Source organism: Tyto alba, unplaced genomic scaffold (genome assembly GCF_018691265.1).
Source record: "Tyto alba isolate M040663 unplaced genomic scaffold, T.alba_DEE_v4.0 Super-Scaffold_13, whole genome shotgun sequence".
NCBI classification, from domain to species: domain Eukaryota; kingdom Metazoa; phylum Chordata; class Aves; order Strigiformes; family Tytonidae; genus Tyto; species Tyto alba.
The window spans coordinates 46,828,997-46,854,979 of NW_024881275.1; the positions used below are offsets into that span (position 1 = coordinate 46,828,997).

At 42.2% G+C, this 25,983-nt stretch overlaps 1 protein-coding gene across 6 annotated transcripts in view; it reads left to right on the plus strand.

Moving 5' to 3' along the window:
- Window positions 1-25,983, plus strand: part of TRABD2A (TraB domain containing 2A) — a 131,050-nt gene that overhangs the window by 79,299 nt on the left and 25,768 nt on the right. For 4 of the 6 annotated variants that reach the window (XM_042788013.1, XM_042788018.1, XM_042788019.1 and 1 more), the window contains 3 exons: window positions 10,084-10,174; window positions 15,460-15,714; window positions 19,310-19,819. In XM_042788013.1, coding sequence (XP_042643947.1) covers window positions 10,084-10,174; window positions 15,460-15,714; window positions 19,310-19,490 — 527 coding nt within the window. In that variant the 3' untranslated portion in view covers window positions 19,491-19,819. Of the gene's footprint in view, window positions 1-10,083; window positions 10,175-15,459; window positions 15,715-19,309; window positions 19,820-25,983 lie in introns of those variants that run through there. The other 2 variants (XM_042788014.1, XM_042788016.1) reach the window with 2 other exon arrangements.

A 25,983-nucleotide genomic window follows, 5' to 3' on the forward strand; every position in this document is an offset into this window, starting at 1 on the left:
TCTCAAAGTAAAGAAGCTTTTTATTATGGTTAAGTGAGATTTCCTGTATATCATTTTGTGTTCATTATCTCTTATCCTTTCACGAAGCATCACTGAGAAAAGTTGTGCTCCACCTATTTTACAGCCTCTTATCAGGTATTTATACATCAGTTATAGTCCCCTAAGCCTTCTCTTCTCCAGGCTGAACACTCCCAGCCCTCTCAGCCTCTCCTTGTATGACAGATGGTCTAATTGTGCAGAACTTGGTTTGAGGAACTTCATGAGCCAAGACTGCCTCATCATAAATCCATACTGACCACTCCCAATCATCTGTGTATCCCTAACAGATTTAGAAATGGTTTGCAAGATAATTTGCTCAATCACCTTGTTTTGCCAATTGACGAGGTTAACACAAATGACACAGACACCAAGCTAAAGAAATAGGCTTATTTTACTTTAGTTTAAAGCAGCAGAAAGAATAAGCAAGGTAATGCACCTAGTCATTACTACATAAAGCTAGCTATAGTGATTAAGAAAGATACATCACCAGTTGCCCTCAGACTTTACCATCATCCAGACCCATGCATCAGCTGGGGAGCCCCGTCACAGCGAAGGGTCAGAGAGCCTTTCCCGGCAATTGGGAAGTCCCACACAGTGCGTCCACTCATAGGTGAGGTCTCCATCTGTGCTGTGGGAGGGCCCGGCTTTTATACAGTTTAACAAACAAATGTATACAAAATGCATGGGAGATATCTGGTAGATTGATATGCCTCACTCAGGCGTGTCCAGATCTGGCCAGGATCCGGGTATGTCTGAGGAGTTTCTGTTTTTCTTTACATTGGGAATTTATAGTTACTTCCTGTTGTTTACTTATAATTCCCAGGGTTGCATTTCACACTGATAAGATGCTGCTTGCTTCATGCTGCTGATAAGATGCTGGTTGCTGGTCAGGGAATTCACTCATAAGTCACCTTTGGTTTGAGGCCTATTGTTTGGGCCTTTTTTGTTTCACACCTCCCCAGGAATAGAGGTGTGGTTGACCAGTTTGTAGTTACCCAGATCCTTCTTGTGCTTCTTGAAGATAGGAATGACACTTGCTTTCTTCCAGTCCTCAGGGACCTTCCCCAATTGTCACAACCTTTTAAAGGTAATCTAGAGTGGCCTTGCAGTGGCATTGGCAAGCCCCTACAGTTCCTCTGGGTGTATCCTGGGTGTACTGGAACTGGGTGTATTGGAACTTGTACATATCTGGTTTGTTTGAATATTCCCTAACCTGATCTTTCTCCACCCAGGGTGAACCTTCTTGGCCATGGAATTTTCCTCCAGTCATAGGACCCTGAGATTCCTGAAGGCTGGTTATACCAGTAAAGAAAGTGACAATGGCACTGAGTACCTTGGCCTTTTGCACATTCTTTGTCATCAGGTCTCCTTCGCCCCTCAGCATTGGGATGACATTTATCTAGTCTACATTTTACTGCTGAGGTGTCAGTAGAAGCATTCCTTTTTTCCCTCGATATTTCTCACCAGATTCAACTCTAGATGGGCTTTCTTTCTGCACGGTCACTTTTATTCCAGTACGAGCATGGCTTGTTTGATTTAGCTTACTTATGATTTCTGTTGAAGGGGCTAAAGAAGGAAAAAAGGGTCGTTGTTTTTTTTTTTTTAATGCAAGAAGAGTCATACTTAGGAAATAATGAATACTAAAGGAAATAATAAATGAATACTAAAGGAAATAATGAATGTGTTTATTTAGCATTACTCAGACTGTATAGATTCAAATTTCTAGGGACTGTTTTTTCCCAGTCTTTACTCCCCCATTCCCCGCAAGACCCCCAGAAAGAATGGTTATGAGCAGACTGATAAACCAATATCTGAATTAGCAATTCAGCTAAGAGCTCCAGATTTTAGTTGTCTTCCTCCCAGCAGCTGAGTCAACTGATACTCACTAAACTAAAATTAACTCTTGGATGGTTGATGTGTGATCCAAAAACATGCAGAAGAATAACATGGATATCATTGTAGAAGCATAACTGACCCTGTCTAAGCTGAAGATGGGTGTGTAACCTATCATCTTAGACACCTGGACAAGGAAAAGTGAGAATGTGCTGCCATCTGTGGTTACCCCAGAGTCTACCATAGTCCACTAGGAGTTGGTTTCCTCCAACTTCTCTAGATTTTGAGGAAAGGATGTGGGGGACTGATCAGTTATGTGTCAGTCTTAGGTGCCAAGTGCATTGGATTCACAGGCATGTCTGATGCTTTTTCCCTTGCCCCTTACATCATAAAAAGATAAAAAAAAAAAAAAAAAAAAAAAAAAAAAGAAAGATTTCCAAGGGGAACTGGAATTATGCTGACTCTCTGTCCTTAATGGTGTGTTAGGTGGTGGTGTTTCCAAGTAGAGCTGTTCACTGCTACTTCTTGAAATTTGCTGTTCCATCTGGCATTTTTGGATGGGAAATTATGCAAGAGGAACAAGTTTTATTGCCTCTGGAAAATAAAAGATTGGAGAAAGGACTTGCCACCAGAGTTTGTAAAAATAATCAACAGTGATAGGCCCAGGATGTCTCTGTTCATCTTGTGTATGTGTTTATACCTGTAAAACAAAACCAAACAAAAACCTGCCATGGGGAATATGAAAGTTGCCCAGGTAAGAGGGATAATAATTGCCCTTGAAATTCAGCAGGAATTCAGAACCCAGCATGGAAACTTTGAACCGGCCATCACAGTTGGGTCTGGAGGTGTGGGTGTTACAGGGAATGCAAATTTATCTATGCCCTATATAAGTATTTGAAATGTGTAATGAGGAAATTAATGAAAAATCCACAGGAAGCTGAATCTTGGCAGATCCTGGAAGAGGACAAAAAGGCAGGGGGGAGGGGCAGGAAAATAACATAATGATAAAACAGATTAAATGAATCTTGTGGGGCCACCTCACTACTCCCTGGGCACAAAGGGCTTGTCTCTGGAGTGTAGCATCATTTTAGCCTCTTTGCATGGGAGGAAATGTTGAGTGCCGGGAGGTATGCCTGTACCTCTGTAATCTGAGAATGCCAGATACAGCCCAGCAGTTTTGAGATTGTTTTTCTTTGTAGCTTCTCTGAGTCTGCAGAATGCTAATGACAGGGTTTATTAGAACAACAACCCCTGAAGGGGGTAGATAACTTTGTGTGGAGGCAGGATCCACATCAAAAGCTCCAGGGTTCACATGAAGGGCACACCTTCTGAAATCTCTGACACATGAAATGAGGAAATCTGTAAATCTTTGCATTTCTGATTTAGAGGCAGAAAACTCTGTTACAACATATTAATGCAACTGTCAGAATCAGCCAGATCAAACAACTGTGTGCTATTTCTGCTCAGATACTGGCAGTCTGGTGACCATCAGCCTCCCATCAGTGCTGGGGTTTACCCATTGCTACCTTTACTGGGCAGCTACAGTAGGAAAACTTTCATCTTGTAATGTATGTTTCAAGATAGTGGGATTTCAAGTCTTTAATGCTTTTTTTTCAGGAAAGGAAGGCAATGGTGTGGAATGGGAGCAGGCCCAGCAGCAGAGGTGGCTGTGAATACTTCAGTCTTGACATAGCACTGGTATTTCCTTCCCTTACTAGTAAAATAATGCTGGCTGCTAGCACAGTCACCTATGTGAGGGTCTCCTTGCCTAATGAGCCTAGGGCGTCAACAGTGGAAAACTCTCAATAAATGCCAGTGCAGATGGAGACCCAGTGGCTAAGCCTGCCTGAACAGAAGCTGTTTCTTTTAACTCAGTTTTTACAAAAGAAGCAATATAGGGTTGTAAACATTTTCCTTATGTTAACTTTGCTATAAATTTGGCCTTATAATCAGTAGAAACCCTTTTTCTAGCTTCAGTTTGTGTTATCAGGAGTTTTTACTTTGACCAAAGGTAAAAATGGGAATCCCCAGCACCAAAAATACTCGGATCATACGTTTAAGAGACCCAGTTTTTGTCAGAATTTGGTTGAGAAGTGTCTTGTTATATTTCACAAGAAAAATTACTTCATTTTGGCTTGTGCCAATTGTAAATTCATATGGTTCTTTTCTGTGGTATTAGGCAATTTTCCCCATGTTGTGCAAGGCCTTCATCATCTACTATTTTGAGAAGGACTTCATGTTTACATGATTCTGTTACAAACAAATGTGGAAAATGAATCCCAGTAATTCTGTATAGGTGAGTTAATTAGCAAAGCACATCACTTTTAAAGAAATGGAAGGTTGTTTTTTTGTTTCCTCCTGAGTGAATGCAGGTTTGAAGCACTTTCTTTTAAGTCTTATCATGTCTAGTGAAAATATTTTCTTGGGCATAGAGAATGCCACTGTTCTACAGTCCTGCCCACCAGATTTTCCCCTTTGGTTTGAGAGTGGTGAAGTATGATCCACTAAGATTTTATACTAAAAAAGAGGTTTAAATGAAATAATACTTTTGGAAAACAAATACTTGTCCTGGCCTTAGTGGAGTAAAACCTCAAGTTCAATGTTTATGGAGTAATATTTCATTAATATTTCATCTTACAGGTAATCACAGGAAGGAGTACATTGGGAAGTGTGTAGTCTCAAAAAGATTGGAGGGCATGGGAAGGCTGCTTGCAGAGGATTTGACTTACGTGCATGCAGAAGTATTGTAATGCAACATCCTTATACCCCGAACTTAACGTGAATTCGGGGAATCTTTAAGTTGTCTTACAGTACCCCTAGGGCTGCCCATACCCCCTTCAATTTTTGTAATTTCCTTCTCCCAGAAGCATTAAAGTTGTGAGATTACCTTGTTCTTGGTCCTCTGGTTTGTGTTCTGGAACCTGAGCTTTTTCTGACTTGGAAATACTGGTAGAAGCAAGAAGATTTTACTAGATTTAGTGTTACATGTTTTCTGTTTAAGAAACTGTTTGAGCTTAGGTGTCAAATTGGGAATCCCAGCTACATTATCAATGAGCCCTGTTTTCCATATGTTTGGATTATCTAGTGTAACTGCACAGGACTTCCTCCCTTTGATCCTGGGAGAACTGAAGTGCAAGCTCACCTCACCTTCAAGCACAGTTCTCATGCTTGAAAGCAGTGTCTTCCTCTTGAACAGTGTATAGAGAAAGCATGCATCTAAAGGAAACTAATCTGTAACTTAGTTGATCACATCACCCACTTTCTTTGTTTGCTTTGGATCATATTAAATATTTTGTCTGGCTTTTTTCCTCCATAATTTTACTAACTGGGTTAAAATGACTCCATGTTCTTCATCCCAACATGTACTTAAAAGTATAACCATGTGTATTCGTGAGGCAAATACATTAAATTTGCCCCTGGATTTCTGAGCACCAAGTACAGGTTTCTTCAAGGGTGCTCAGCTGAAAATATTTACCACTGCTGGTGGCAGCCCATATAGAAAGTCCGCTGTAGTTTTTCACAGGAACTTTTGCAAATGAAGTTTGGTAGTAATTTGGTTACACAAAGCTGAGGGCTCTCTCATTCCCTCTCTCTCTTGCTATGGTATGACTGCCTCCAGTATGGCTTGCCAAGCTCTCCCAGTAAGACATAGCTAGGGTTATCTTTCTCCACTCACTTAATAATATATTCGAGCAGAGCAAGGTCATTTTGTGATATATGTTAAAAATAGACTTTGCCTATTACTCACAGATCATGAGCTGTCCCTCGTCCTTGTGCCAAAAGGTTGACCTAAGTGGAGATTTGGTGACAGGGAGGAGCACCCTTTTCTTTCCACAGGTTTGCTTTGGGATGAAGAAAATTTGTCTCTAAGGGTTCTTGTCTGTGGGGACACTGGGTGGGGGTACCACACAAGTACTTTCTGTGTCTCCATTCTTAATCATCGTGCCCTAAGAGCTGTGTCTTCTGGGAACTCATTTTAGCTTCCTCAGGTACCTGATGTCAATGTGGATCACTTTGTCCACCTCATGGGTTGATGAACTCTCAAGTGATCTGGACCTGTAGGAGGAGTAGGACATGTGTTTTGCAGTTTGACTTTTATCTGTATAATCCTTGGAAGCAGTGTAGGAAGAATGACAGCAGACAATCATTGCCATGGGCATTTCCAGGAAGTTTCTAAATTATTGTAAGATCTGTACTTCTAAAATGTTCTTGAAAATATTTATTTCAGTGACCCATAGAGTCTCTGGCACCAAAAGTCCATCTGAGCACTGCCAGCCCAGTCAGGGATAAACATCTTGCTTTATGATGTCCCCAGTGGCTTGAATCATTTGTGCCATTTTGTGGGTGCACTGTTATGATCATGTGTTGTAGCTGTTCCCACCATTTCTCGGAGGTCAGCAGTCCAAGATCAAGTTTCCTAACAGTTTTGTTTATTTACATGTATCTCCAGTGATTCATTATCTTGGGATATTTGTGTATGGTAAGGTCCTGGCATGTTTCTGGGGCACATAGGAAGTGCTGTCTTTCTACTAAGCAGACATAAAGACTTATGTGGGCTTGAGAGTTTCCATTTACATGACTCTACGAGAAAGTCAGGAAAATTTGTGGATTAGTTTGGAATCATGGATTTTGTTGAAATTCAGAGAGGAACATATTTTTCTTCAGTTTTACAATCTTGCTTTATATTAAAAAAAAAAATTCAGGACCAGAAACAGAACTTATGTTGTGCAGCATTTCCCTGTTCATTTTGGTAGATGCAGAAAATTTCCAGCCTGGTAATGGCTCAAATTGGCATTCAGGAGCTTCGGCTGAAACCCGCAGTCCTAGCACAGTTACCTAGATGAAAACACCTCTGTGTGCACTGGCAGCAAAAGCTGCAAGCAGGAGGCATGGATTTCAAGGCAACAGTAGTAGTCTGTGTTCTGCAAGACTGCTTATCGCTACTGAGGAAGGTCAGGAGTGCTCAATGCATGTCTGAGTCCGTGGAGTAGTCTGCAAGTGCACATTAGTCAAACAGCATTGATGTTTGAGCATATTGCCTGTTGTGGTCCCTGCATGCCATCTTCTTTCAGTGCCGATTAAAGGCTGGGATCTTATTTACTCTCCAGTAGAGTGCATGGCTGAGCTGGTGCACACAACAGCTTCTTAGTTTCTGTTTGATCTTGAACACAGAAGAATAGAGATTCACGGCTCCCCACCCCCTGCCAGAGTAAATTGACCCTTCAGAGGCATCTCTTCACCTAATGGTGTGAGGATAATGCAGGGCTGTGTACAGAAAGAAAGAGAAGGCTTTCTGAGGGGACAGGACCCAGGGCTTTTCTTTTGGGGGGCATTCAACTGTGCTAGGCTAAAATGTAAAACAGGTGAAAGAGGCCTGCTCCCTGTCATGTGGCTTTGGGCTAAGTCTCCCTTGCATCATAGCTGCTCAATCTTAATCCTTGGAGAGTGAATCTTTCTCATGTTTCTTACAGTTTCTTTTGGTGATCAGGTCTCTTGCATACCACCAAACTTTCTGTGGCAGTTCCCAGGAAAGAGGCAAAAGTGCTGACTCCAGAGAGGCTCCAGGTGGGATCCTGTACCTCAAACCCTCACCCTTCTGTCTTTTTTTTGATTTTGCACCTAGCTCAGGTTGAGCCTGTGGGTCGTCTGGGCCCCAGACCGTCTCTGTCTCATGGAATATGCATGGCCCACCTTTTGAATAACAAATACTGACATCTTTATGTACCTGGCCTGAGTGGCTCCTGATTGATCATGTCTTGTGAGCAATCTAATACCACATGCCTGTTTATATTGGTATGTATCTGTTTTACCCATATCTGCTCATTTAGTCTATTTTCTTTTGCATAATATCAGCACACCATTTTTCTTTCACATGCAGACATAACTCATTGTATTGGCAACAATGAGCAAAGGCTCCATATGAAGGCCTGTACACATCTGTGATCTAAAACAGATTCTTATCACTCCATCAAATTAAAAAGAAGATTAAGGCCCAGCTTCAGGAAATCACTCAAGCAGGTTGACTGACTGAAATGGGATTCATCCATGTGCTACAGTAATTTCCTACATAACAGTCTAAATTACAGCTCTGAGCAAGGGTAACTGAAAATTGATGGGGGATAGTGCATTTGGTGGTGTGATGTGAGCAGGTATTCAGTATCTAATTCTTGAAATGCGTGAGACTCTAAGCTTTTAAACTGGCATGGTGAAAATTATTTTAGCACTGTAGATTGACCTACAGATCGCTTATTTTTATGTCTTCTCTCTTTGCTCCCAAAGGACTTGAATAAGGAAAATATGAGTTCAGAGCCTTGGCACTGCTTTTCACTGCTGAGGTTATGATTTAGCTCATCCAGCATTGCTCACATGAGATAGATACCTAGTCTGTACTTGCTATATACACTGCTCCTATCCTCATTAACAGAGATGCACTTCTCTAAAAGTCTAAGTTGTCCTACCTCACTCTCACTTACAAGGGGTATATCATCCTTTGGAAGCATCCCCTTCTCTGCTGTCTGGAGGCAGTGGAAGAGTGCATCCCCTCTCCCCCTCCCTTTGCACATACCTCTCCTCTGTGTTAAAGGTGAGAGATAGCAACTAGGTCTGGCACTTTATATACCTAATGTTGGCCTTCCAGTGGATAATTTTACTCAATTACAATGCCTAATTACAGTCATTCTTTTCATTAACATGAGAACATTCTCAGTTAACTGCACCTGGGGCTGAAACATTGGCAGGCAACAGATACCAACAGTATTAGGTTAGGTCCACATAATGGCACATTAGCTTTACACTTTCTGAAGGCAAAAGTTAGGCTGAGGAGCTGGAGGAAAATCCAGTTACTAGGTGAGAAAATAGGTTACCCAATGGGTGTGTGTTGCAGTGTTGGGCTAAAAAGTTTCATTTGAGCTAGGTCTGTTTGTGGTTTTGGCTCTCAGGGAAATTTAATCTTGATAAAATGCTCAAATGATGCCATCCAACTGTCATGTCTTAAAGTGGTAGTTCATGGGCCCTTTGCTGTTGTGGCATAAAAAACTGGAATTTTGTGCTCCAATTCATTGAATCTGTTTTGGAGTGAAAAATCATAAATCCCTTGTGTTTAGTCTGCTGTTAATCTCATCAGCATTGGACTTCCCTTTCATTGCCTTTATTTTCCTGGCTACTAGAATCATTCTGGTGGTTTTATTGCCATGTATTTATGAAGAATATTAGCAGAAAACAGTTTTTCTGAAGTTATTTCTCAGTTTTAGCACTGCTGACATCTACAGAGGCAAGAGAGCACTCTAATAAGTCTCAAACCTAATTTTAATTATGTAAGCAGTTAAATGAACAAATGTTTTCAAGAAAGCTAGATCTATCTATGAGTGACTGTGTAAAGCCTCTGTTGTCCATCTGCTCTCAGCAGCCTTGTCTGATGAGGTGTTAGAGTGATGGTGGAAATCAGTCAGCATGCAGAGCATACAGTCCTTCAGGAATAACTCCTGCACCCCTTGAGTAGTCATTTATTCACTGTGATGCCAAATTATGGGCTGACCAGACACCACATCTGTCTGAAAATGGAGTGGAGACATAAATCACAGAATTAGGGCAGAGCTAGCTAAGTCCTTTTGAAACTTGTCAACACCACTGAAGTGGAGTCTCTGTCCCTGGTAGCTTATACTGAAGGAATGAAAGAGGTTGATCTAAGTCATTGGGTTTCAGAGCTATTTTCCATTCTCTGCAGTTGGATGATTCTTCATAATTTAAAAATTATTAATGATGTTGACTGATATCTCAGATAGTGACTTTATGATGCCAAAAGATTTTAAAATTATATACACACTGCAGCCAGATTCTGGCCTGGTTTGCACCACCACCACTTGTAGACGTGGTTCTGCTCCTGGATGGGTGTCTCCCAACTTTACCTCTTATTGCCCCAAGAAATCCACAGTGGCCTGATAATGCAATAACCTGTGGGACCAGAGTAATTTCAATCACATCTGCATTTTAGAAAGGTAGAATGTGGTAATTGAAGTGACCTTGGGAAAGTTCAGCAATCCTTTTAGAGGATTATTAGAGATCCTGTGTTTCTGGCACATGCTCTTGGGGCATGATAAAGCACTGCCTGCCCTGAGTGTGGCATGCCTCCTATGATGAGGAAGGACTTTGTTGTTCTCCTCTCTCTTTCCCTGTGCTTGTTGAGTTCTGATGTAATTTTTCTCTTAACTGCAGGTCACTTCCTGGGCAACAACACAGTGATTGATGTTTTGAGGAGAGAAGGGTACGAGGTAGAACACACTCCAGCTGGACAAGCCATCAACAAGTAATGCATGCTTTTATATAGCTGAGCAACCATTCAGAGGATGGGTTTGTAAACAGTCATGAAGAGGCAGTGGCAACTAGAACTATACCTAACAATGAGCTGGGCTCTCTCCCTCCTCCCCAGCAGTTTGATTTTCTCTTCCATGAGCCAGTTGGGAAACAGGATTTTATTTGGTTTGGGTTTGTTTTTTAGGTATTTTGTTTGGGGGACTTTTTTGTTGTTTTTATTTAATTTAGTTTTGTTTAATAAAATAAAAATATTTTCCCCCACCCCTCAACCCCATAAGTTTTTAACTCTTAAACTAACAGCCATAGAGTACACATGCTTGGCTCATCAGATCTGGATGCTGTCTCATACCGCATAGGTTTCCAGGCTTCTCCTTCCTCCCTTTTAAGTGTTTGACTGCCCTGCCTTTTAACACTCTCAATTTCTTACACTGCGATTTTTGATTCCCTCTGATTACTCTCAGCCCGGAATCTGACTGCCCAGAATTCACCCAGACTCTTTTCAAACTGCCCCCATGACTGATTGCTCTCATGTCCCCTGCTTTCTTCAGCATTTTTAAGCCAAGGTACTTGCAGTTCTGGTTCATCTTGCAGCTGTCCTTCAGGATATACCCTTATTGCTTCTTGTTAGCTCTCACTAGATGCCTTTATCCATCTCCATGGTTTCAGTAATTACAGGGTGCCAAATAATCTCCTTCTCCTCCACACTCTGCCGACAACTACCTGTGCTCTTGACACTTCCTGGACTTCTTGCCACCATCTTAAGGTCTGCAATCCTCGTCATCCCTTTATCCAGACTCTTGCCAAACATGTGGTCTTGTGTCTCAGATATCTCCACTCTTCCTTATAGTCACTGCTAAAAGACCACAGTGGATAAAAGGTTTGATCCCAGTTATGGTACTGTTTTGCTTTTACACTCTGTGCCAGGCATGCAGTCCCTCACTGCTTGCATCTCTGTTCCTTCTCCCCAGTAATTCTGATATGGGTCTTTCAGGCAGGACAATCACCTTTCGTGAAGGGGGCACAGTGCACAGTCTTGGTCTGTGCCAGAGGCTTCACCAGTGTGGTGCAAAATAATATCAAATGTTTTTCTCATACTCTGGTTGATTCACATTTCTCTTTGAACCTCTTTTGCTGCCTTTTTCAGACTATGATATTCAAACTCTGGCAGGTCATGTTTTTGCTACAGTTCTTGACATGGACATACATCATTAACTCTACATACACTGAAACAAACTAAGCCAAGATTTACCCCATGGGTACATGAATGCAACCCCTAATCCTGTTGCCACCAATGGGCAGGTGGTCTGACATGGAGAAGCCCCCTGTGCTTAAGCACAAGACTTAATGATCCTGTAACACTTAAATCATGACAGACAATCCAGTGTCCCAGTGTTTACAGGGATAATCAAAAACCTGAGTACACTGATATTTTTTTGTGTTGTGGTGGTCCTTTTTCCCCCCAGGACTTTCTTATCTTAGGTATTCCTAAAAACTGCCATAGAAGCTTCTTAAAGCTTAAAGAAAGAGATCTTAATATGTACTTGAGAATAAACAAAATCTGATACTGCTCTGTAAAGGTGTTGCTATAAGGAAATCAAAGGCAGACAAGTGTGGAAAGGAGGGCTAGATCTTCACCCATCAGGAAGGCAGGTATCAGTGATTTTCAGGATAGCTGGGCACCCAGTTCTCTGACCACATCATGGGAGTTCACTGTCCAGCCAGTGACTCTTGTGCCTTTGAAAGCCCTCAGTTTGGCACTAGTTGCATCTCAAAGCTTTCATTAGGACTACTGGACAGAACATCTTTCCTGAAGTCTTGATATTAAAGCTGAGTGAAGAAGCTGAAGAAGATGGAACATTAGTGTTTTCTTTAAGAAAAGGTGTTAATATTTCTGGATGACTTGGGAACAGATTTAAAAATACGAAACAAGTTTCAAGAAAAATGTGAGTTCTGAAGGAGAAGACCATTTGAGGTGAGGGAAAGACCTGTGGCAAAACTATGTCAGAGTCCTGGAGGTTGGATGGAGGGTTTCACTTGACTGCTGCCCTGGTCTTGTTCTAGGAGTAAATAGCAGGACTCTCTGTGTCAATAAATCCAGTCCAGCCCATGTAAATGTGGAACAATATTCAGTTACTGTCCTAGATAGAAGTGCTGCACACAGTCCAGTCAGTACCCATGAACTATTTCACAGGATAAAATTGAGAGAGGAAAAAACTGGCAAGTGGTTGAACTGAGACAGAGCATTCACATGGCTGTTCTACTGTCAGATACAGTAGGGGATATTAGCTGAGAGGTCCTAAAACAAGAGGATGAGCAAGTCTGCAATTTTCTCCCTTCCCTGAAACATAGCATTATGCAGCAGCAGCAGTCTGTGGCTTCCTGTGCTCTGGCTAAACAGAAAGTCCCTTCTGAGGTATCTTGTAGATATCTGTGGAACACAGATAACACAGGAACACAAAAAGGTGTGGGATCATTGTGCATGTTTTCTTATAACAAGCAAGCTGCTGGGTGTAGTCACACAATTTCATCTACAGACACGGCTGCCTGAGGTATTCTGCCCATGTGCAGGGGGAAAGGGATGAATGCCTGTGGTGGAGTGTGGAGGCAGAAGTGCTCCTTTTAGTGGTGTCACTAAAGCAAAGAAGGCAAAAGAGGTACTCCAACCATGCAGCAGTGCAAAGGACAATTTATAAGCAGTGCCATAAGTTCAGTCAAGTTCTTACTCTCTTATTTTGGGCTTTAACTGTTCCTGATTTTAGAATGCATACGTACATTGTAAAATATTCATCACATGATCACAGCTGTAATTAAGGTGCTTCCTGACTCCTCCCTTAGCTGCTCTGCTGGGAGGAAACTGGCCTTGGGGACGAATGACATGCATTTGCATCTGTGTGCCTTTTCCTGTGGTTGCTCAGTTGGTGCCTGGAAGGATTACCTGCAGGAAGTGTTGTTGCAAAGGAAGTTATGTATATCAGTGTCTGTTGTTAGTAGTGTTCTGAGGCTGTAGGTATCAGAAAAAATGGCTGGCCATGCACGGTGGAGGTCCTTATGGCTGTGCCTGTAAGCAGTGCTGAACTCTAGCATGGTATTGCCATGAGTTTGGTAGGGGAGGCTGCAGAGAGCAAGGCACTCTAATTTACAGGAGAGGACTGGTGCTCACTCTGTGACTTTAACAGTTAAGGAACAGACACAGTGAAGAGAAACTGGGGAAGATGGAACCATAAGCAGAGGACCTCCAGAGTGGTCAAATCTGGTCACTCAATAAAGTGGGATTAAAGAGTGGGTGTGGAGAAGATGGTGTGGAGGAGAGCCAAAGGGTTGTGACACTTCAGAGGTAATAAAGTAAGAGTGTGACAATCACAAGGATTTTGAAAGAGATAGATAGCCCAAGACCCATTCTGCACTAGTCTCTGTCACATGAAGTTCACCACATGATCAGTCTGTGGTTTTCCTTGCAGGAAATAAGATAAAATTCTCTTAATTTTCCATCTACTCTCTCCCTCATGTTCCAGTCCACAACTTCTTTTCTCCTTCTCCAGGATAAACCCCTTTTATTCTCCATCAAAGAGACATGGACACAATGATGGGCTAGATTGAAAACTGGAGCCACACTGAAACATGTCACCTTCAGGACCTCCTCCTTTTGTTGTCATTGCAAGGCACAAGGAAACACACTATACTTCTGGGAAGGTTTCACTGATCAAAGCCAGGTTTCTGCACAGTGGTCTGTGGTCTTCTGTTAACTTTCTGAGTTTCAGACCAAACCAGTCTCCAATTTTGTCTTGTTTCAGTAGACTACTATATCTCTTCTCTTTATGAAGGAGCCATAAATATCAGATACTTGTGTGAGCTCTGTGTATCCATAGAGTGGATTGAGTTTGTGAGTTTGTCCAAGATTCTCATGAACAAGTAAAGAGGGGGAATCACTTTGTTCCAAACAACAGGAAGTGTGGGCCAGCAAAACTGTGAGTGGATAGGAGACTGCAGACTGCTGGCCTTTGAGTATAGAAGAGGAGATGTTGCTTGAGTAATCAGAGTGGAGCTGATTGTTTGTTTCTTCAATGTATTACCTTTGCACAAAGCTGATAAGTATAGCCCTTAGAGCTTTTTCTGGGGGCTTGACTGAGTGGTCCTTTGGGCTTCCAAAATTTGCCTTGTGAGAGAGTTTGTGCATGCACATAGTCTCACTTTCTGGAGCTGCTTTGAAATTCTATATAATGCTGCCAGCCTAATACAAGATCTGTGCAGCCAGAAAGCTGAAGGCCTGACTCCTACTCCTTCATTACTAACTATATATGTGCAAAGCTCACTTCTGCTTTGTGGGAGAGGTGCAATTGCTCAGCCTCTCCTCCCCTCTGTGTAGACCTCCATACTTGTCTCATACAACCCTTTAAAACCACCATTTCATGCTCCTTGGTGTGCTTAACCGAGTGGCAGGACAGCATTATCTCCTTTCAGAGATCATCATGGAGACGAGTAAATGCTTACTCTAGAAATCAATGCCACAGTAGTGAGTTGAGCTCTGGTCTCTTATGTACCAGACATGTCTCCTGACCTGATGTTTTATAAAAGCTATGCATTCACTACTCTGTACCACCTGGCTTCATGAAAGAGAAAATGAGATGACAGTGAACTTGGCATTGCCACAGGTAGTCTGCTTCTAGTTGCTGCAGACTAGATGGCCCAAAGGATTGCTTAATGATATATTGAGCCATTCCCTTCAATGACAATAATTTGCAAGATAGCTCTGCAGCCATGACCACAGTCTGTGGACTATCTCATTACTTACCTTCTCCACCAGTGAGAGTTGTTGATCTAGGACTGGCTCCTTCAGCTAGTGTGCCTTAGTTGTCCTGTCCCCACCCCTTCTCCCTGCCCCTCAAATTAGTTGGATCTGGGCAGGAATGAAACGATCTGGTCTGTGTTCTGCAGTAGGTCAGACTAGAGGAGTATGGTTTGACCTCCTCCAACTTTGAGGGCGATTTCTTTTTTGTCTCTTTCTAGATATGCAAGGTTATTCCCGAGTTACTCCACCCTAAGCCAGACTGCATTCTTTCATCAGTTCCAGATTACCTATTTTCCAAAGTTTTTTTCATTAAAGAGAACTATTTTGATCAGAATACTGACTTAAGGAAGAGGCAGGAATACAAGACAGAGAAATAAGCATCCAGCTGATATGTTAGGGAGAAACAGTTGTTTTATATGTGCCTTGATGGTATGTCTACCAAGATTCTGCCTCAAAGCCCTTTCAAATATTGTGTTCCCTTCTCCTTTCAGCAGAAAACCCCTCAAAACCTTGTTAGCCTTTTCATCGTCATCACCAGCACATAGACCCTTTGTTGTGTCCCAGGAGCTCCCACTGCCATTGTACCCCCCGAAGGAGGAGGAGGAAGAGATCCCGCCTCACCTGCTGCTCCCTGACAGCATTGACTTGCTGGAGGAGGTAGACAGGAAGTACAAAAAGAAGAAGAAGAAGCAGCAGAAGCAAAGACTGCGACAGTTTAACGATCTCTGGGTTCGTCTTGAAGAAAGGTAGCTAACACCTTGGGAGGGAGGAGGGTTTGTCATACAAACTGGACTTTAACTTAGGCTGATTACTCCAGTACACCAAACTTCTGCAGGGGCTAGTACATGCTGAGGGCAGGATCTGACCTTCTCCCTCACTGTGATTCTTGCTGAAACATTTACTGAAGGCTGTTTGTGCTTTTAGTGACAAAATAGCTTCTTCTGTATGGTTAGGTTTGTGGAGAATTGGGCATAATACAAGTAGAAGCCTTGTTTACACAATTTTGGATTTGGTCTTGAGGGATTGTGAACATATGGTAATCCTCTTTATCACAGAAGGCTGGGTCCAGTAGAAGATGGTACAGATCAAAGCCTTGGACCTTTATCCAAGAGCTGCTGCATATGTGGAAACAGTCATATCTGGCATATGTGCTCCTTGCATTTGGGCAATATTTATACATTATTTCCAGTCTCTGTATTCTTCCAATATTAAAAAGCATGTGAGCCGCCTGGCAGTACTGTAGATCTGGAAAGGGGGGATGACAACCTAATGGATGATGGAATTAATATAAAAAATGGAGTGTGTCGTGGGCAGAGGTTCACACATACACCCTAGTTTTTGTCCAGAAGAGCTTGCTCACCTACAAGAACTACAACAACCTGCAAAAAAAGACAACTTCTCCTGCATAAGCTGTAATTTGGCCTGTAGCTGAATGTGTACCTTAATGTTTCCCTCCTGTCAGATAACACACAGACCTGCATCTACTTTCTTTTGTACTTTATGTCTCTGTATCTGCCATACTCAGGTTGAAAGCATTTTATTTACTGTAAATAACCAGACAGGTCAGGATGATAGAGAAAAGTCTGCAGTTTTTGAAATTAAGCCTCTACATTCTTTGGGTTTTTTTCATCTGAAGAATGTTTCTTCCTGCTTCCCAAGGTACTGAGTGAATCAGGGTTCTCCCATGCCTCTCCTATCAAATCCCTGGGTCCCAGCTGTACCAATGCTTTGAATAATACATCGCTTAGGCTGGCTGCAAGTGGGTGCAGAAGCTGTTGTTCTGTTCTAAGCATTCACCCATTGCTAAACTTTTTAGACCAGACTCCTTTTCTTCTTTTCTACAGTAGTTTTGTGCCCTCTCTGCTCTTCCTTCCAACTTAGATGTGTATAGTTTGGAGAGAAAGGGAGACAAATGCACATGGAAGTTTGCATGCCCACTGACAGACCTACACACAGTCCAAGATTCACCAGTACAACAAATCCTTATATTGATCACATTTGATTTTGTCCTTTAGTGTATCATTTACTTTCTATTAATGTAGGTGATACCAGCTTTTTTTGAATGGGGCTTTGGAGCTTCTGTTGACAATCTGTTCAGTTGAAACATTAAGAAGTGATTTGGAGTCTATGATCTCAAGCTCCCAGCCTGACTGCACACTGACATGTTCAGTTTTCACATGCAGTTGCTCTCATGAAACTCATGGAAGTCACTGGGCATCCCAATATGAGATACACATGCACTTGCAGTGTCACTGCCTTCAGAAGATGGAAGATGGGAGGACGTGCTATCGTGACTAAATTGAATACTCATTAGGGCTACGTACTGGATTTCAAGTACTGCAAGGCAATAGTGAGATAAAAGCAAAGCTAATGATAACAGCTTAAGAAACTACTGCATAAATATGAGAGCAGGAAATCCCACAAACTTACCTAGGTGCTAGGTGGCAATTTCTCTTTAGGGGTGAGTCCTTAGTAGCAGAGAGCTTGAATGTCTGGAGACGGAGCTGTTGCATGACAGTACTAGCAAAGACAAGTAAGTGATGCTTACGGCTGCCTGGGATGCTGCTGCGCCCTTGGTGCAGAGGCAAAGCCGTGAGTGTCAGAGAGGCAGCTGTCATTCACACACCTTTCCCACCTGTGCTATCGGTTTAGTGTTTGTAAAGAAGGGCGAATCACCACCTCCCTGCACCGACAGTCCGTGCCGCTGCGGGCCGCCTGGCCAGGCGTGGGCTGAGCTGACAGCCCCACCTCGTGGCACAGCCGCGATGTGTCCCCACAGAAATCCGCCTCCTCTGGGCTCAAACTCACAGGTGTGCCCGGCACGTCTCACTGGGAGTCTCAAGCCTTGCTATAAGCATTCCCCTGAGCGCCCAAGCACAGGTAAAACTGTCAGGTTTCTTGAGTATGGGTCATTCACAGCTCTCCTCCTGTAAGCCTGGAAATTTGGAAGGTGCAGGTCAAGTGATTTAATAAAGTCTTGTAGTGGGCTTAGCAGAATTGCTTGAGTTCATGCTCCTGCATGCATCAGCTGTCAGCTGTATTTCTTTGATGTGCTGCCAGCTGGCTTCTCTCCAGTTACTGCTCAAAGCCTTGTGTGGGGGCCTTTGGGTATGGAAGAGTAAGTGTTTTTAAAAAGGATGCTAATTGCCTTCAATTTCTCAAAGCATTTTTGTTTAATGCAGCTGGCCAAAATAAGGCAAGGGTGGTACACAGCAGCTGAAGAGTGGGTGCAGGAAAAATGACTGCTTTTGTATTTGGCAGGTAGACTTGCTTGTAATTTTGTCTGCATTTGTCTTCTGGTTCCATGCAGCACCATGAGACCCTTGGGGTCAAGCATGGCTTTCAATCTATTGCCGAAGAGAATAACACCTGTGTAGTATCTGACTCTTCTGACTCTTGACCTGCCATGGTGTGTGAACTACCCCAATTCAAGATACTTGATGTTAGCAGTCTGAAGCATACAAATTTCTCTCCTCAGTCACATGATGCCATAATGGGGGTTCAGCATCATGTAGGCTCTGACTGAGTTCTTGCTCATCACCACCTCAGAGTCCTCACTACCACTGGGAGATACTCTGAGATGTGATGATCTTTTCCCAGTGACTCTATGATGCATTTCTGGAAGCGGCCTTTCCTCTCCTTAAAGCATATAATGTAAATCCTTTCTAATTCCTGACCTGTGGATGGGAACATGCAGTACAGGAACAAGTTTGGTTCATGCTAAGATGCACGTACAGAAGCATGTCTGGGGAAGATAGGTTCAGCTGAAATCAGGTGCCTCACTCCTGCTGTGCTCAGCAAGTGTCACTGCAGCGACACTCCTCTGCAACAAAGCTTGGTTTTTTGTTTGTTTTGTTTTGGTTTTTTTTTTGTTTGTTTGTTTTGTTTGTTTGTTTTTTGTTTTTTTTTTTTTTTTTTTTTTTTTTTTAATGTATTTTCTGCTTAGCTGAAAGATGCTAGGAATATGGTCATGCTACTCACATGACTGACTTCATGGGAGCAATGGGCAGGCTGGGTGGGTGAACTCAAGTAGAGGGCAGGTGTTTCAGTGGTGTCTCTACCCTCCACAATCTCTTCCATATTCCCCCTCAAGACTGCTTCACAGTTCAGCTGGTCAGCATCCTGGTCCATGCGAACTGCCCACACCTGTGAGGAAGGGACAAGGCAGCACTCTGCCATTAGGAGACGCATGCCTTTGGTGAGCATGGAACCAGTACAAGAAAACATTCCCAAGAATCCTGAACACTGTCAGTGGGGCACAGAGGCTGACCACCTCCTGCTCTGTGGGCATCAGGCAGTTCTGGGCTGGGTCTGGACTGATGTTATTCTCTTGCCTTGCAGTGCTACCGATCCGCCTCCCTGGATCCGCATCATTAATGGCTACATCACGGTTGAACCCCAGTCCGGGGGCCACAGATGGTCTAGTCATGTTCATGCAGATACTGGCAGCGCTCACCAGTTTTCTCATTGTCTCTTCCTCCTGCTACTGACTTTGACTTTGCATATGATAATGCTGCACTGACACACAGGGGAAGCCAAGCTGTAGGGCTCTTACCCTGAAAAGCAAAAAAGAAAATTATGTGCAAAGACAAAAATAGAAGACTCTGAGTGGGACATCTGTTCTTTGGGGTGTTCTTAAACTGCCTCCTTTTCCTGAATCTGGATCATTAACACTATTAATTGGTTTGACCTGCCCAATACAGGAGAAGATTTTTAATTAAAGTGTTATTTATCCTTCTCTTGCAGAAGAATGATTTAATGTTATCCCATAATGCTTTGGGGAAATTATACTGTCACTATAGCATAGCTGTTGTTTAGCTGTATGAGCCCAACTAAATTACATTTTTTTCACCTTCAGTGCCTTGTAAGATGATTTACACACCACTAATGTGTTTATTAGAACAGACTATTTTGGTCATATGAGCACAGCTCGCAAGAGAAGTTGGTATTTTATGTCTCTACTGGTAATGCTTCTAATTTTTGCTTGTTAGGGCTCTGGATTACATATAAAGGCAAATGATCATGACAACACTTTCTACAATAGAATAAAATAGTAAAGACCTATGAAAAGAATGTTTCTGCCATCTGTTTGGTGTTGTTGTAGAACAGGTACACCTGAACCTCCAATGGCCAGACAAGTCTCATAAGCACAAACTAATGTACATTTAAGGAAAAAAAAAAAAAAAAAAAGCCTGGAGACCTTCACAATCATACTGTTGGATGCTTCCAAAATAAGAAGTTTCTAAGAAGTGATTTGAGAGGCCCAGATGCAGGTTTTTCCTCTCTTTCTAAATCACAAATATATTGTTAATTTATAGGTGGATTCACTTTGTGGGAGAAACAGCCTTCTTTTCTTTTTCTGCACAGTTAGACTTCACTCTAGGAAATCCTTGAAAGTTTTCTGCCAATTTCAGTGGAAATTCTCAGACTTTCCAATTGTTTTGTCTTTTACTGTCTACTTAAAATGGACATGCTGTTGACTGTTGGATGTAGGAAGCTTGGAAGTTGTGATGAATGGTCTTCTCTGTTTCTAGAGGATACCCTCTTGTGATCACACTGACTCATTTTGTGAGCAATGTCCCACTGCTTTTAGGAGGGTTTCATAGCCTAGGAAGGTTTTATAAGATTCATGAATGGGAAGGCTTGAAGCCAGTGTACTGAGCCTGGTATATTGGAAACACAGCAGCTACCTGCCTCAGTGAGACAACAAACCTTCAGGTTTCCCTTCCTATGCAGGTACACATGCGTTGTTACTTTTTTCATTGCCTATAAAAAGTAACTCTTTTTCTCGTCTTTCTACTGCACTTTGGCAGAGGAGGAGCAAAGAGTTCCAGCTTTCTGAACAGGCTTTTCATCTCTTGATCTCAAATTTCAGTACCCCTTCAGAAGGACTGAACTTGAACAAAACCTCTGCTGAAGAAAACAGAGAAAAGAGAGGCTAAATATTGCAGTTTGCAGCAGCACTGTGGGGAAAGAAATATATCTGGGCTGGAGTAGAAGATGGCACCATCTTGTTGTATATTCCTTCTTAGAGGGAATACTACAAGACCTCAGGGTCCTGAATGCATTCTGGCTTCCTTGGCTTTACACAGAAGCCAGGCTGGTGATGTGCTCTCCCATCTCTCTCTCTGGTTGATTTTACACTGGTGTAAACTTCCATAGACCTGATGGGTCCAGAGCTATTTTCCTTGGCCTGAATATGACCTGAGGAAAGCTGATCAGATGGGGGATAGCTTAGTTACAAAGATGCACTGCAGGCCTGGCAAACAGAGCATGTACTTGTGTGTTTACCAGTGCATCTGAGGGGGACACCAAAAACATTACATCAGAGTGCTCTGCCACTTGCTAGCCTATGCATTGGTATTGCTGCCTCTACGCCTGTCCTCTGTCCTGCAGAAGTTCATGATGAGGTGTGGCACAGGCCCAAAGGGCTCCAGAGCACTGGGAGAAGGGTCTGAGGCAGAGCTTCCACTTCTTTTCTCCATTACAAGACAAAGGCTGCTGTGTAAAACAGCCCCGGGCTGACTTTTCAGTTTTTTCCCTCCCCATGGTTGCTCAAGAGCTTTGCCTCAGTAAGAGAATCTGAGTTAGTGGAACAGCCAACATTTTTCTTAGGCTGCATGTGGGAATAGTAATTATAAAACACTCAGGAATAACAGAGACCTGAAGTAGCACTACGGATAATTCAGTTCTGGTAGTGTAACTGATTTTGTAGCCTGCACCCAAATGCCTGCCTGTGTCAGGGAAATAGAGATGTCCTTAAAGTGTGATGGATTGTATGCCTACAGAGGCTGCATCCTGTGAGTCTTTCTTCAAAGTAGTAAAATTCTTTCAAGGTATTTTTGAGGGTTTCATGGTCTTGGCTTGATACCTGTGAACTAAACTAGTAGTTTCTACCCCTCACTTTTTCTTCCAGACCAGTCACTGCTGACTGGCCATGGGACTCTAAAGTCTTGAAACTGTGACTGGCATGGAGAGCAGAGCCTTACTTTACTCCAGCGGCACATGCTACTCAGTTGTTTACAGTGACCACTGGGAAGTGCTAGGTTTAGGTCCAGTTGTTTCTCCCTAGTTCTAGAACAATAAAAGCTTGCCAGAATTGGAACAGCCGGAAGATCTACTCTCATGGCCAAGGTCTGCTCAGGTACTACCCTTCTCTGAGCCACAGAGCATCATGAAAGCAAGCATTACCATCAGGTGCCTGGAAGACTTCACTGCCCCTCTATCTGTCCCTCCTAAGCAGCTGAGGTAGCTTTTGTTGCCTTGCAATTGAGATTCACTTGGTCTTGTGATGAGTAACAGAATTGATTCAGAAATCATTATGAAGATGCAGGTACTTCTTTCTTCAGTGCAGGGGCTGAAATCTCCTGTTGTCTCAAGCTAGGTGCCTCCACATCCTCTAAGTGCTATAACAAAGCATTATTTGTTACATCTGAACATCCCAGTCTCCCTTTTCTGTTCTCTTTCCTTTGTACTTACTAATTAGCCTGTGCACTTTGCTGTTCCCCTCCTTGCTTAAATTGTTTTCATAAATCATCTCTCCAATGTTTTCTGTGAACAGATCTATCTTGAGATGATTAGGACTCTTGCCATGGGTTTCTTGTGGTCAAGATTTCTCTTTCTCTTTTGGAAGTCTCATATTTGCAAAGTTATTAGCAGAAATTAAAAACCTGCCCAGTTCAAAATGCACTGGTTTGGTAATATAATTCCACACAACCCCTGGATTAAACTGTAATGTTAGAGCATATAGGTTATAACTGTCACTGGCGTTCAGCAGTATATTGTGAATTTTTGTTAATATTTTTTGCTTGATTAAGCTTGGCTAATGGACTACTGTGTTGTGACATACATGCTTTTTAATTATTACAAAACTTCAAATTTATGTATATAGCTAGGAAAAAAAAGGCAGAAAAACATCCTCCTTGGGAACAGGTCTGGCTCATAAATTCCTGTTTCCTGAGATAGTCAGCACTTGCACTTTATTTCTACTTGCTGATGAAATGGAATAGGCATTAGACACCATTTATTCTGAATTTTGTAGATCTCCCAACAGCTACCTCATGCAATTTCACAGTTCTTCCTTTCTGCTGCTGGTCACTTTTAATACACTGAGGCTTTATTTTCTGATATATTTGGTTTGCAACTAGGATTTCTTGTGAAGCATTGCAGGAGGCGTGATTTCATTCAATGTGCTTTCATACACAGTAATCTGCTCTTATCTGACACAGCTTTTCTGTGAACTGTGAACGTTCCTTAGTGATAGTGCTGGTTTACTTTCAAATCCTTTCAGATAGGATGTGAAAAATAGAATTACTGAAAGAAAAAAAAAAATCTTGTTCTCCATTTAGGGTCTAAAAATGTACACATCCATTCTAAGTGATAATTATAACAATGTGAATGGGGATGCATAAACTTTGAGGACTACTTCACTCTGATCTCTGACACGCCTTAAGAATCTTCCATGGTTCTGTTATTTAAAAAGGTGCAGTAGCATAAAAGAACACAGTGTAATGCAAAAAACCTTACTAAGTGATTCACATTTATTTCTTTTCACTTCAAAACTTCAGAGAGTTTTCTCTGTTTCTAACCATTCATATAGCAAAATTATACTTCTAAAACAGATTAAAAGGAAAAAGTTCAGGAGTTACAGAAGGCAGGTAAATAAATAGAATTGAAGAAATTTAAGCATTTTGTCCCATTTTTTCTCTGTACTTCTTTTGTCCCCTCTGCAACAAGGCTTCAGGGGAAAATATATGTGGGGAAATATAAAGCGCTCTTCAACTGGGGAAAAACAGAACCAGGCAATGGAAGAGAAGACCCCTGTCTTCAAACACCAGAGTAGTCTTGTGGCTGGTCTGTTCTCTTCCTGGTAGAGTTGAAGCTGCAATTACTTTAAAAGTGAGATAACAGGCTGGTATAGTTCAATGGGTTGTTGTGGCCCCTTTTGATCAGCTATTTAAAACACTGTGACAGTCAGTGTATAGAAATCAAAGATGAAATCTCTTCAATAACCAAGGAATGTGCTTTAGAAGATGTATTTCTACAGTGGCTTGCTGTCTAGAAAATGTGGACAAAACATGTCATTTACACTTTATCACAAAAAATAAAATCTAAGTTATGCAAATTAATAAAATAAAAGGTGATCTTGTTATATCTGTGCTGAAACTGATTACCATTTTCTACCCTTCTACTCTGCTTCATCCAGACTGCTATTCTGTAACCAACAATGAATGCACATGATGTTTATTCAGGTCAGGTCTCGTGATTAAATTAATTTACCTATCAATATCACAGTCCTGTTATGGTGCATATTTGTCCTTATTGAGAAGACTGTATGTATCAGTAAAGGCTGCAAAAAGTCTCTATCACAATGTATTAACACTCCTGCCTGCAAGCAGGCCACAGCTAGACTGAGTGGGTTAAATGAAATAAAATGAGAAGCACAAAGTTCTTCAGGATAGTAATAGCCATCCAGCACTTAAACTCTGAAGACTGCTCTGAAGATATCTGTGGTCTAGGCAGGGAATGTAGGCTCCTGCCTGTGATTCCCTAAATCTTTCTGAGGTATACATCTTTCCATACGGGTGTTTCCAGCAGTGTTCAGCTATACCTTATCCAAGAGCTAGGTTTTCCAGTGCTCAAGCAGCCAGCTATTTCCTGTTGGTGTCCAGGGAACTGGGTATCAAACAGTTCAGAAAATCTCCACCCTGTCTGACCTTGGCTAAACTACCTCTGATTATACATCTTGTATCCCAAGTCACTTAACCCACCAGGTCACAAAACCAACAGAGAATTTATTCCTTCATACAGTGCAAAAAGTGAAAGCTTTTGATTTTAAACTGTCGTTTGTGTGTGTCTTGGTATCATTTGTCTGTAGATGCGTAAATAATGAAATAGCCTGGATGACAAATATTTTCCTGTCACAGCTCTTTCTGATGCTTCTGATAAATGACTATGGGTCTTTCGTGCATTATCTCTTTCGTTTAATACTCTCCCTTCAAGTCACTAGAAGTTTATGCAGCTGAAGACAAGAAACAGTATTTTGCCTTTATTTCCTGACAAATGTTGCTACCTGTGCATTGTCTCAGTTCTCCCTACTCCTCCTCTCTGCAGCTCCCACCTCAGCTCCAAATTAGTGCAATTTTAGGCAGTACCAGCAGAAGGTCAGGGGACCTGCTTTCTACATGTAGACACCTAGTGTGGGAAATGCCTCTGGGGTCCCCACAAAACAAGGAGCAATGCTAACGCCTTTTTTGCTGTCAGGTAGCTCTGGGGTTAAAACATTGGGTAAGACCTGTTTTCAGCTCTCTGCTGGAGGGAATCTAAAGGCACAGCTCCTCCAGGTGCAGGCTAGCACCCAGAAGTTAAGTGTGGGGAGATAGATCCTCTCTGTTTAGGGTGCATAGAAGATATAAATGTTTATTAAGCAATGAGTGAGCATGACTTAAGAGCTTAAGCGCTGATTACCAGCATCTGCCAGGTATCACTGTGATCAGCTGCTGGAAGGCTGCCTTCCTGCACCCATTTCTGTACTGTGTATTTGATAGTCATTGGATTCAATGTGTAAACATTCCTCATGTTTGACGTTATCAAGTGGTGGCATAGTATCTCAAAAGATGCACACAACACCGACAATCAAACCTTGCATACTTGCAGTAGTTACCGTTCAGGATTAGTGCACATGACACAATGCACACTGGAAACATCTATCAACCCTGACCAAGATGGTTTTGCCTACTGTATGTCTTCTCAGTACAGCACAGTGGGCCAGGTTGAGGCTGGTCTGATTAGCTTCTGGTGCAGCCAGAGTCCCTGAGGACTGAGAGCTGGTGCTCCCTTTGTGGTGTTGCAGCAGGTGGTACAGACATACTCTGAAACAAAGCAGCTCTGACCCTGTGATTAAGAGGGAAATAGAGCTCTTAACAAAGCTGCACTGAACACTTCTGATAAAAAAAAAAAAAAACACAGAGTATTCATCTCCTTCTTCTCCCTTCTAGAAACAAAAGCTTTACATT